We start from the raw sequence: 12,819 nt of genomic DNA on the forward strand, positions 1-12,819 counted from the left end.
TAAGGTTGCTGTAAGTTTACTGTAAACATGAAGTAATATGAAAATATATTAAAAGTAATTATATTATAATATATAGTATATTATAAATTTTTCTTTATAAAAAATTATATATTTGGTAAAGAACTTGATGAACCCCAATAGGGTGTGTTAAATAAAAGTTACTGCGCAGTCGTATGTGGCATAGAAAACTACTGCGCATAAATATTAATAAAATTTATTTATTAATAACATTCTATGTTTACAGTAACCTTACATCAACCTTACAGTAACCTTAAAGGAAGCTTACAACAACCTTCCAGTGTAAGCTTACATTAGCTTTACTGTGTAAGCTTACTGTAAGGCCGAAGTTTTAAGATTACCTCAAATTTACTGCAGGCTTACACGGTAACCTTACAAACCCTACAGATATCCTTACAGTAACCTCACAGCAAGAAGCCGTGCTATGTGGGTTGTAGCAAGCTTGCATAATGTTAAAGAAAAAAAATTTCTAGATACAACTTATTTCTAAATAAACCTAGAAGGCACCCTGTTTTGGAGGTTAAAAAATTTATTGCGCAGCCGTAGGAGCTTCTGTTTACAATACTTGTACTAAACTTGCCACATGTTTGCACAGCAAGCTTCCTGCAATTTTGTTGCAAGTTTTTATGCTGACTGGGATTTCCATTTGTTTCTTATTTCAATGTCAAAATCATGTTTTTTTAATTATTTTAAAAAATCATAAATATTTATGTTCATTTTTTTACTGCATTTTTTTGCAGTAAAATTCTATTGCAACTTTAACAAAAATAAATTTGAAAGTTAAAATAAATTTTAACCTTGTCTTGTAAACCCTACCCCTACCCCATTAAAAATTACGTGTTATATGGATAACTCATTGGTTACGTGAGTCATTAAAAGAACAATGTAACGACAAGATAAATTCACTTATTTCTCTTCAGTATATTTCATGCTACGCTTAAAGCTACATTATTTCCTACAATGTCATCGTTTTTAAAAAAAATCATTTATTGTTTAATCGTATTTGAAATTTCAAACTTAAAAATCGTTCAGGTAAAATTTATTCTTTTATTAATATTTATTAATAAATAACTCAAATAATAGTAATATACAAATAATATAAATAATAAATAGTATAAAATAAAATATAATTAGTATAAAAAATAAGTAGTTATGATCATTTTTGCTTCCCTATAGAAAAATTAATTTTAAATAAAGGTATTAATTTTAGATTTTTTAAAATTGGTACTTTTTATATACAGTGGAGCCACAATCATTATTCAAATTTCGCTAAAAAAAACGAATAGATTTAATTTTCACCTCCATGAAGTTGGCGTCGACGCTCAGCGTCGAAAATTATTTTCCAAGGGACCAAAAATGTATAATCATTTTTAAAAAGGTTTTGGGTTCGTATTATGTCTCGAAAAGTATTTCTCAAGGGATTATTTGTACCGAAAATAATTTTAAAAAATAATTTGACATTTTTTGTATTGTGAAAAACAATTTTCGGCGCTGAGCGTCGACGTCAACTTCATTGAGGTTAATTTTCAAAAGCAAAATAACAAAATTTATTCCAAAGAAATGTTAAAAGTAGGCAAAAAACCATGTTCGTTCTGAAAACGTTTTAAGAACGTTTTTGAAACGAACATGGTTTTTTGCCCACTGGGGAATGTATTTATATTTTAATTATTATTTATTTATTTAATTTAATATAAAATATGTACATTTAAAATATTATATAGGCTGAACAAGTTGAACTGAATTTAGAGGCTTTGAAAAATTTAATCGAGTACCTTCGAATTCCATCTGTTCAGCCAAATGTGAACTACGGTAAAGTATTTGCAATCTTCTGTTTTTAATTTGTATTCTATTTTAACCCGTTGCCTGTCGCTGACACATATATGCGTAAAACTAAAACTGGCCAAAAGTGCTCTTTACGCATATATGCGCAACTTAAAAAAAGTGATGAATAACATCTCAAATATTTCTGAAACTGGTTACTCGGGGGTTTTTGGGGTCGCTGATTACGAACCTAAGGTTGGTTTTCAAAATTCAAAATGGCGGATCCAATATGGCGGACGACAATTTGAAAATATGATACAATTTGCTTAAAAATGGTTACTCAGGGGTTTTCGGAGTCGCTGATTACGAATCTGATATCAGTTTTTTAAAATTCAAGATGGCGGATCCATTATGGCGGAAAATTTTTCAAAATTGATCGGATTCGACTGAAGCTCGTTGAATTTTGAATTTTAAAAAACTAACATGGGATTCGTAATCAGCGACCCCAAAAACCCCAGAGTACCCATTTTCAAGCGAATTGCATTATATTTTCAAATTGTCGTCCGCCATATTGGATCGGCCATTTTGAATTTTGAAAAACCGATCTTAGGTTCGTAATCAGCGACCCTGAAAACCTTAAGATACCAAGTTTCATAAAAATTCATTAAAATATTTTTCAACACACTTTTGGACCAAATAGTGGAAATCTCGTCGACAGTCAAGGGGTTAATATGTACAAACTTATTTTCAGACGATTGTGTAAGTTTTCTGAAAAGACAAGCAGAATCTCTTAATTTAACTGCGAAAGTTTTTGAATTGCATCCCACAAAACCAGTTGTAATTATTACATGGGAAGGCACAAAACCTGATAAACCTTCTATTTTAATCAATGGACATATGGATGTCGTTCCTGTAAATGCCGTAAGTTTTAATTAATTTAATGTATTTTTTGCAATCGGAACGCTTGAGTATAACTTCAAATATGAATTTATCTTTCCATACCGTAAAAATGATAAACGATAATATACTTCCATGTAAAAAGATTCCCCAGAAAGTGGAAATTCCACAGCAATTTCATGGAATTTCCAATTAAAATTTTTTCTGCATTTTTTTAAAACTCTCTGTATTGACTTAAATGAATCAAATATTAAATTTTTTATTTAGCAATAAATACATTCTTTATGAGATAATAAAAAATCTATACATGAACATGCAGTTATTTTGATCACCGAATCCTTGTACAAGGTTTACTAGGATACCTTAACATTTAATCTTTTTCAAAGGTTATTTAGAATCCCATGTAACATGAATTTTTTGGAAGAGTTGAGTTGGAGACTCTTTAATTTTAGATACGCAGCATGTTTTGTTTCGGGGACTTGTTAATTAAGAAAAAAATTTCTTTCAAATTTCAAGTTACCTATGTTAAAAATTCACAAAATATCTAAATTTGCGAATTTACATAAACATTTTTGTTTCACGCAGTTGTATTCAGCAAAATTTTTAACTGGAAATTCCGTAGAAACTTGATAGAAATTCTAAGGAAATTCCACAGTAATTTTCATTTTTCTTACATGGGCAGTATCCTCAAAAACTCCCGAGTAACAAGTTTCAAGAGATTCCATCAAAGTTATTGTCTAAAAAAACAATTATAGTTTGTAACCTTCAATATTTGTTAATTTAATTTGTTTATAAAATGTAAACTTTTATCCGTATAATTTTCTTTCGTTTAGAAAAAGCAGTGTTATGAACTAGTTTTTACTATTTTACAAATGCTTATATCAGAAGAACACATTTTCTTCAATATATTTCAACTTTTTTTTTCGTTAAATTCAAATTTTATAAATTAATACTATACACCTCAATTTTATTATAACAAATTTTTTAATTAAAAAAATAACATTTTTAATAAAATGTAATAAATGTTAAAAATTTTAAAGCAATAAAGAGGCACGTGTAAAAAAATTGAATCCTTGAAAAAATATCGCTTTGTCGAATAATAATAAAAATTTATCATTTAAGGAAGTTCTCTCGCAAACAGAAATGACGAAGAGTTAATTATCAAACTTGATAAACTGATAGATAATGGTTTAAAGAAGATGTAGTTAAATTTTTAGAGGTCTAGGTGGATTTTGACAAAAGATATAAATAATTTTCTCTTTTCACATTTAACACGGGTTCTTATGGGAAATTGAATTTTTTGGTCTGAAATCTCAAATTGTGAAAAATCTGACGAAAAGATATTACTGGAACTTTATATACATAAAGTTTAATAGCCAATGTTCACTTACTTTTAATAAAATTGATCAGACCTGGCTTAGGAGACTCACAATTAATTATTTTGTCTAAAAAAACACCGTAATTTGACAATCAGAAATTACTTAGCACAACGCTTGGCAACGTTGCGTCTTGTAGGTTAGGTATAGAAAAAGCGCGAAATTTGAAAGTAATATAAGTAGTATATACATATAATAGTATATTCTTCAAAGATTCATAATAATGAATAATAATTTGAATTTGCTTATAAAAAATTAAGATTTTTAAAATAATAAATTATTATTATTATTATTTAACGAAAATAAATCAAACAATAGCAGACGACACGAAACGGAACGGGGGAAATATAATCCAACGTTGCCAAGCGTTGAGCTAGTACTACGTGATACAAATGAAAACTTAAATGGGCATTGATTTGACTGACGTTGGAGGGAGAGAACTTCCTTAACAAAAAAAACATTTTTAATAAAATTTAATAAATATTAAAATTTTTAAAGCAGTAAAGAGGCACGTGTAAAAAAACTGAATCCTTGAAAATATATCGCTCTGTCGAAGAATAATAAAAATTTATTTAATTTACATTTAGTTTGTTAAACGGGATGCATGAAAAAGCTCTAAAACAAATTTTTTAGAATTATGATTTGATAGAATTTTATTCTCTAGAATATTACTTTTGCAGAATATTAAATTATTAAAATATTAATTTTGTAGAATTTCCAATAAACCGATTATCATAATGTTGCACAAATTATATTTAGACAAAAAGTAATTTGACAGAAATTAAATTTGATCGAATCTTTATTTGTGCGAAAAATTGTTTCGTATAGAATATTCCTTTATTGTGAAAAGAAAATTAGAGAAAATATTCATATTTTACAGAATATTTACTTGTTCAAATATTAATGTTGTAGAAAATTTAAATGTTTGAAAATCAGACAAAATTTTTATTTCAGTGAGAAGCAATTTATCAGAATTTCAATTTGATTGAAAGGTTATCTTGTAGAATATTAATTTTGGAAAATAGTAATTTAAAAGAATCTTAATTTTGCAGAAAGAAGATTATAAAAAATATTAATGTTACACAAATTGAGATTCGATCAAGTTTAATTTGTGGTAAATTAATTTTCGCCTAAATAAAATTTCTGCAACATTGATAACACAGGACTACAAAATTTTGGATTTTGTAAGACCCAGAAACCAGAATAGCGACTTTTTAAATATTTAATGCAATTAGATTAAAACTCGTTACTTTGGAGTTTTCGGGGTTGATGATTACGAATCTGATAAAAGATTTTTTAAAGTTCAAAATGGGGGACATTTATTAATTTTGTAATGTCAAACCCAACTACTCTGTTAGTTAAACTTTTGCATGGGACTATTTTTGTAGGTGTGGTTATTATTTCTTGTTTACCAATTCTAAATAGTTGCGCTTGACATTGAAAATATTAAAATTCACTAAAAACATTACTGAATTTTACTAACTAAATAGGCAGGAGAATAAATACCTCCTTTACTAATATAAAAAAGTAGTAGCCCCAACCATTCATCCAATGAATTCTAAAAAATATTTCCGACATGTTGGATCCGCCATTTTGAATTTTAAAAATCTGACCTCAGATTCATAATCAGCGAGCTCAAAACCTACAAGTAATGATTTTTAAGCGAATCCAATGAAATCTAAAAATTTAGTCCAACATTTTGAATTTCAAAAATCTGACATCAGATTCGTAATCAACGAACTAAAAAACCACCGAAAAAAGCTTTAATTAAAGTAATTTACAATTTTATTTTTCTTTTTTTTTAGAGTTTTTAAGACGTGTAACGTAAAATTCAAATAGCTGTATCTTAGAGAAAAAAAAATCGGATCAGATCGAGCTAAGAGAATTTTGAAAGGGGAAATATAGTATTTCCTTTTGAAATTTGGACCAATAATTTAAAAAAAATTTGTAGATTTTTTAGAGTGTCGAATATTTTTCACGCTTTTAGGTTAAGATATCTCAAAAATGTTGACGTTATAGAGCAATTTCGTTGTCATTTTTGGATTCAGCGTAACAAATTATATCGAAAATGACTATTCTGTTTTCTGGGTCTAATGTTTTACAGAATAGCGATATATTTTCAAGGATTCAGTTTTTTTACACGTGCCTCATTACTGCTTTAAAATTTTTAATATTTTTTAAATTTTATTAAAAATATTGTTATAAAAATTGTTTATTGTTTAAATAAAATTTCTGCAAAATTAATATTTTAACAATTTAATATTCTGCAAAAGTAATATTTTACAAAATAAGATTTTATCGAATCATATACTTCTCAAAACTTTGTTTTAGAGATTAGTTATATGCGTCCCGTTTATCAAACTAAATTTTATTAATTTCTTATATTCAGAGTTGTTAAATGATAAATTTTTATTATTATTCGACAAAGCGATATTTTTTCAAGGATTCGCTAAAAAAAACATTAAATCAATGAAAAATTACGTTTTGCATGATTACAAAATTTTTATTACAATTATGTATTGAAAATTGGTTTCACTCTAATATTTGTAATTTTTGACTAGATGAACTCTCTAAATCTGAATAAGTGAAATTTCACTTAAAATGTGTCAAAAGTCTTCCACGTAGAAAAATAAGTGTATATGCACTTTTAAATAAGTGGTTTTCACTCAAAAATAAGTGAAGTTTCACTTATTTTTAAGTGCATATACACTTATTTTTCTACGTGGAAGACTTTTGACACATTTTAAGTGAAATTTCACTTATTCAGATTTACAGAGAATGTTATTCTGAATTTAATAACAAATGTTCGAAAATTGTGTTTAGAAGAAGAGAAAAGCGCTATAAATGATTTTAAAGTAAAATCTACGGTAAATCAAAAAGCCAAAATTAATGTCCCAGATACCTATGGCCATCTTACCTGTACATTTCAGGAGACATGGCCAATTACAGTTTTTTAAGAAACAATAATTTTCAAATTTTTATCATTGCAATATTTTAAATATTTTTTTGTTTTTTCAAAGTATAATGTTCACTGTTTAATTAGCAATAAAAATTAATACATAAAATGCTTCCGTTTTATTTTTATGGACATTTAAATAAAGCATGGTCATCTATCCCGGACTTACCGTACACAATTACAATACAAATTGAAACTGTATACATTCAATTGAAATCATTAAATTTTACAGAAAGAATGGAAATATCCACCATTTGAAGCCAAAATGGATGAAAATGGCAATATTTATGCTCGTGGAGCGCAAGACATGAAGGGTGTTACTATACAATATTTAGAAGCAATTCGACGATTAAAATTAAAAGGAATTCGACTACGGAGAACGATTCATTTGTCCATGGTGCCGGACGAGGAAGAAGGAGAGTTAGGCATGCAAAGTTTTGTGAAATCTCAACAATTCAAAGATCTAAATGTTGGTTTTGCCTTGGATGAAGCAATTCCTGGATCTCAAAATAAATATTATGTAACCTATGCTGAGAGGACAATATTTGAAATTTGGATTCACTGCCATGGTAAACCCGGTCATGGTTCGAATTTGTCTGCTAATACTGCTGGCGAGAAATTACAAATCGTAATTGATCGTCTTTTCGAATTTAGAAAAACAGAAAAGAAAAAATTTGAGGATGCTGGGAATATGGACAATGTTACTTCCATAAATCTGACAATGCTCAAGGTATGATAAAAAAAACCATAATCAATTAAAATTTTCTCTGCCGAATAAAAAAATGCAAACAAAAAGAATATAATTGTTGTTGTCAAAGCTTCAAAAATTAGTTGAATTATTCAGACAAGATATAATAAGGACTTCTGGGGGTAACTGATTACGAATATAACGAATCTGAAGTTAATTTTCAAAAATCAAAAATGGCGGACGATTACGCTGATTACGAATTTGTAGATGGTTTTTGAAAATTCAAAATGGCGAATCTAAAATGGCACCAAAAATATAAAAACTTTATCAGATTTGCCTGAAACTTTTTACTCGGGGGTTTTTGGGGTCACTGATTACGAATTTGAAGTTGGTTTATGAAAATTCAAAATGGCGGATCAAATATAGCAATTATAATTAAAAAAAATCGGACAAGTGCGAGTTACACTCGCACTGAAATCGAGGGTTCCGTACTCGAAGCGAACTTATTTGGTATAAAAACAAATGTTTAAAAAATATGTGTTGTATGTTAAATAATATATGTGATACAAAAAGGAACAATTTTTAAAAAAAAATTTAAGAAAATTGTTCCTCCTTTGGTATAAAAACAAAAAAAAAATTTTAAATATGTGTTGTATTTCAAATAATATAAGTGATACGAAGAGGAACAATTTTCTGAAATTTTACAAAATTTTTCCTTTTTGTATCACTTATATTATTTAAAATACAACACATATTTAAAATTTTTTTTTTGTTTTTATACCAAAGGAGGAACAATTTTCTTAAATTTTTTTTTTAAAATTGTTCCTTTTTGTATCACATATATTATTTAACATACAACACATATTTTTTAAACATTTGTTTTTATAGGGTCAGTCGGGGTAAATCCGAACGGGGGGTAAATCCGAACGCTAATTATTTCAGCTTAATTAAAATTTTTCAAAATAAGTTCGATATGAGAATTTTTACCTCAGATCCTCTTGAAGAGATTCTAAGTATTATCCCATTTTTTGTTTGTTAATTAGCAACAGCATAAACAAAGATAACAAGTATTGCAAAAAAGATTGAAAATCAAAGATGACACTCTTTCAGTATTTTGTCTCGTATTTGAAGAAAAAGAAGCTAAAAATTCATTTTATTATTTATAATTGTTTGTTATGAATACTAGAACAGAAACTATTTTTGATTTTTGCCTTCTGTAAAATTTTATTAATAATATCAGACCGTTCGTATTTACCCAAGAAAATTGGAAAACTGGGGTAAATCCGAACGGTATTTTTAATAATTTTTTTTTACATCAAAGCCACACAAAATTGTTTTTATTTGATTACACTATTATTTTAACATTATAAAAGTACATAGAAAAAAGTTTTTCTTTCTATACGTATCCTCGTTAGTAATTAATAAGCAGAAACTTAATCTCTGTTCTCTCGAAGGAGTGTTTCAATTTTTTTGCCAAATGGTTTGTTGAAAAAAGTTTTTCAGGATCTTAATAAAATTTGGTATTCTACGGTTTTTGGGGTCGCTAATTACCAATTTGAAGTCAGTTTTTCAAAATTCAAAATGGCGGACGAGAATTAAAAAATTCATTGGATTCGCTCGAAAATTGTTACTCGGGGGGTTTCAGGGTTAGCAAATTTGATCATTTTTAAAAATAAGTTTTAGGAAAGTACGCCATTTTGAATTTAAAAAATTTGACTTTTATTTTTGTATTTACATTCAATCACTCCAAAATACTTTCTGTACCAAGTTTTGCAAAAATCCGTTATGATTTGATAAAGTTATTGAAGGTTTTAATTGTGTAATGCATTTTAATTTTTAACCTGTTTGATTTTTGTATTTATATATGATGCGTTATTACATAATAGGTTTATTATCGTATTTTTTTTGAGTTTTTATATAAGTTTAACAATTGCAATACTTTAAATTTATTTTCCCTAAGATTTTTCTGAAATACAGTGGCGTTCGTATTTACCCCCATATTTTAGGAAAGTTGCAAAGTATCGAGGTAAATACGAACGCTAAGTTTCCTGCGATTGTAATTTATCAAAAATTTTTTCTACCCCATAAAATTGTTCTATGGAAGTAAAGTAACAACTTCATGCACCAGAATACCGGAAGTATTTTTTTTTTAAAGAAAAAACTTATGTTATTGTTGAAACTTACTAAAAGCGTTCGGATTTACCCCAGTTGACCCTACCAAATAAGTTCGCTTCGAGTACGGAACCCTCGATTTCAGTGCGAGTGTAACTCGCACTTGTCCGATTTTTTTCGTTTTTTTCGGAAAAATACATTTTTTTATTAAATTTATCATTTTTCTTCAAAAATTTGATAAAAATTGATCATCAACTCCAATTGCGCTTACATTTTTTCCCTGTATTTTTCACGCAAAAATACTGTTTTACAGCAAATATGAACCGTTTGGGTTGAATATTATGTGCGCTAGGGAGAATAAATCATTTTTTTCGAAATTTTTGATTTTTCCTTGACAACGCTATGTAAATTGATCCGAATCAAGTCCGCTATATTTTTCCTGTAATTTTCACGTAAAAATACGTAAGTGTACCAAATTTGAGCTCTTTATGTCAAAAGATGTGGCTGCTAGGGGGGGGGGGTACATTTTTTTTTCATTTTTAGGTATTTTTCGTAAAAATTCATGGTTTTTCCTTGACAACGCTATGATAATCAACTCCAATCATGCTCGCTATATTTTTTTTGTAATCTACACGTAAAAATACGTAAAAATATATAAATTTAAATCCCTTTAAATAAAATTTTGTTCGTTTTTGGTAGAAAAATACATTTTTTTCCTAAAATTGTCATTTTTTCTTGAAAAACTTGATAAAAAGTTAATCATCAACTCTAATCGTGATCGCTTTTTTTCCCTGTATTTTTCCCGTAAAAATACATTTGTATACTAAATATGAACTGTCTGGGTTGAATATTGTTTGCGCTAGGGAGAAAAAATCAGTTTTTTTCAAAATTTTTTATTTTTCCTTGACAACGCTATGTAAATTGATCCGAATCAAGTTCGCTATATTTTTCCTGTAATTTTCACGTTAAAATACGTAAGTGTGCCAAATTTGAGCTCTTTATGTCAAAAGATGTGGCTGCTAGAGGGGGGGGGTACATAGTCATTTTTAGGCATTTTTCGTAAAAATTCATGGTTTTTCCTTGACAACGCTATGTTAATCAATTCCTGTAATCTACACGCGAAAATACATATGTGTACCAAATTTCAGCCCTCTAGATAAATTCGTGTGGCCGCTAAGGGGGGGGGCTACACGATTTCAAAAAAACCGATATTAATAGGGTAATTTTGTTATTAATTTAATTATCTGGGGTAATGATATGATATGATTTATGTCCCCCAAATATTTTACAAATTTTTTTACATATAATAAATTTTTGATTGTTAAATTAGTTGTTTTCTACTAAAAATTAGTTTTTTTTTACTAATTGGAGTATGTACGATTCTTTCATGATTTTACTGTTAATTAGTAGTTTTCTACTAATTCAGATTTAGAGAGCATGGTTGCTGATTTCGAATATAATGTCAGTTTTTAAAAGGCATATCTAAAAACACTCAGATAATAAAATTAATAACAAAATTATAATTTTTTAAGAATTATAGTTGCTATATTGGATCCGCCATTTTGAATTTTCAAAAACCAACTTCAAATTCGTAATCAGCGACCTCAAAAACCCCTGAGTAAAAAGTTTCAGGCAAATCTGATAAAGTTTTAGAATATCATCCGCCATTTTGAATCCACCATTTATAATTTTTGAAAATTAACTTCAGATTTATTATATTCGTAATCAGTTACCCCCAGAAGCCGTTATTAAACCTTGTCTGAATAATTCAACTAATTTTTGAAGCTTTGACAACAACAATTAAATTTTTTTTGTTTGCCTTTTTTTATTCCAGGCGCAATATTTATTGTCCATATTTATATTTTCAAATACGCCAAACGGCAAATGAAACTAGACATCTTGAGCTACAATTTCATGTATCGTATGATTTTTTAATATCAAACCAATTTTGGGCAGTAGGGGGTGTCCGTTTGGCAGAGAATGGCCCATATATATGTATAAGAAAGATGTATCTCAATGAGGTCTGTAACTTTTGTCTAAAACATTTTTTTGAAATTTTTATTATTTGAAGAGATAATATCAAAAATCTGATTTATGGGAGTTTTTTATGGTTTTTACCATGAAATTCAAATTTCTGCCAATTGTAATCATGGTTTGCGTAATCGAATCAGATAAGTATATACCAAGTGTCAAAAAAATTAGAGTCAAATTTTTTACTCTCCTTTTTATGTAAAAATTTTAAGAAGTAGAACATGAAATATAAGCGGAAAGATTCTGCAAAGCAATAGAAACAGAATGGTCACGGAACAATAGCAGCAACGAATTATTTTTCTATAAAGATACTAATTTTGAAATTCGTCTTTTTAGGGTGGCATGCAAGCAAATGTAATTCCCGATGTGTTATCAGTGGCATTTGACATTCGTGTTTCACCTTTTGTTAATTTTACAAAATTCGTTGAAATTTTTGAAGGTTGGTTAAGGGAAGCTGGCGATGGAGTTAATTATACTGTTATTGACAAAGGCCCGCCAACTGATGTTACAAAACTAGATTCAAGTAATATTTATTGGCTAGCCTTTAAACAAGCTTGCGATAAGAATTCTATAGAAATAGAAACACGAATTATGCAAGGAGCAACAGATTTACGCTTTATACGCGCTGTAAGTTGAATATTTTTTTTACTAAAGTTTGATAATTTCAGTCAAAAAATAGTAGTTTTCTGGAATTTTTCAGCTTGGAATACCAGCTTTGGGATTTACACCATTAGGCAATACTACTGTATTAGCTCACGCTAATAATGAATATGTCAATAGGAATGACTTTCTTAAGGGAATTAAAATACTTGAAAAAATTTTATTAAAAGTTGCAAATGTTTAATTGTTTACGTAATTCATTTTTAATGGAAAAATTATTATTATTATAGTACTTGAAAACTGAAATTTTAATATTGCAGATAAAAATATGAATATAAAGATTAAAATAATATATATAATATGCAACACATTTCTGTTGC

The 12,819-nt window shown here is 28.0% G+C and overlaps 1 protein-coding gene across 1 annotated transcript; it reads left to right on the forward strand.

Annotated features, from left to right (window-relative positions):
* The first annotated feature begins 885 nt into the window (after positions 1-885).
* LOC127290433 (aminoacylase-1-like) lies at positions 886-12,789 on the forward strand. The gene is made up of 6 exons (XM_051318979.1): positions 886-1,050; positions 1,740-1,827; positions 2,531-2,700; positions 7,241-7,738; positions 12,176-12,466; positions 12,540-12,789. Exons 1-6 carry the CDS (start codon positions 979-981, stop codon positions 12,681-12,683), a joined length of 1,263 nt encoding a protein of 420 aa, XP_051174936.1. The 5' UTR covers positions 886-978; the 3' UTR covers positions 12,684-12,789.
* Positions 12,790-12,819: the final 30 nt, after the last annotated feature.

This window comes from Leptopilina boulardi, unplaced genomic scaffold, assembly GCF_019393585.1.
Source record: "Leptopilina boulardi isolate dan_hultmark-lab unplaced genomic scaffold, ZJU_Lbou_2.1 LbouV2_64, whole genome shotgun sequence".
Classification (NCBI taxonomy): domain Eukaryota; kingdom Metazoa; phylum Arthropoda; class Insecta; order Hymenoptera; family Figitidae; genus Leptopilina; species Leptopilina boulardi.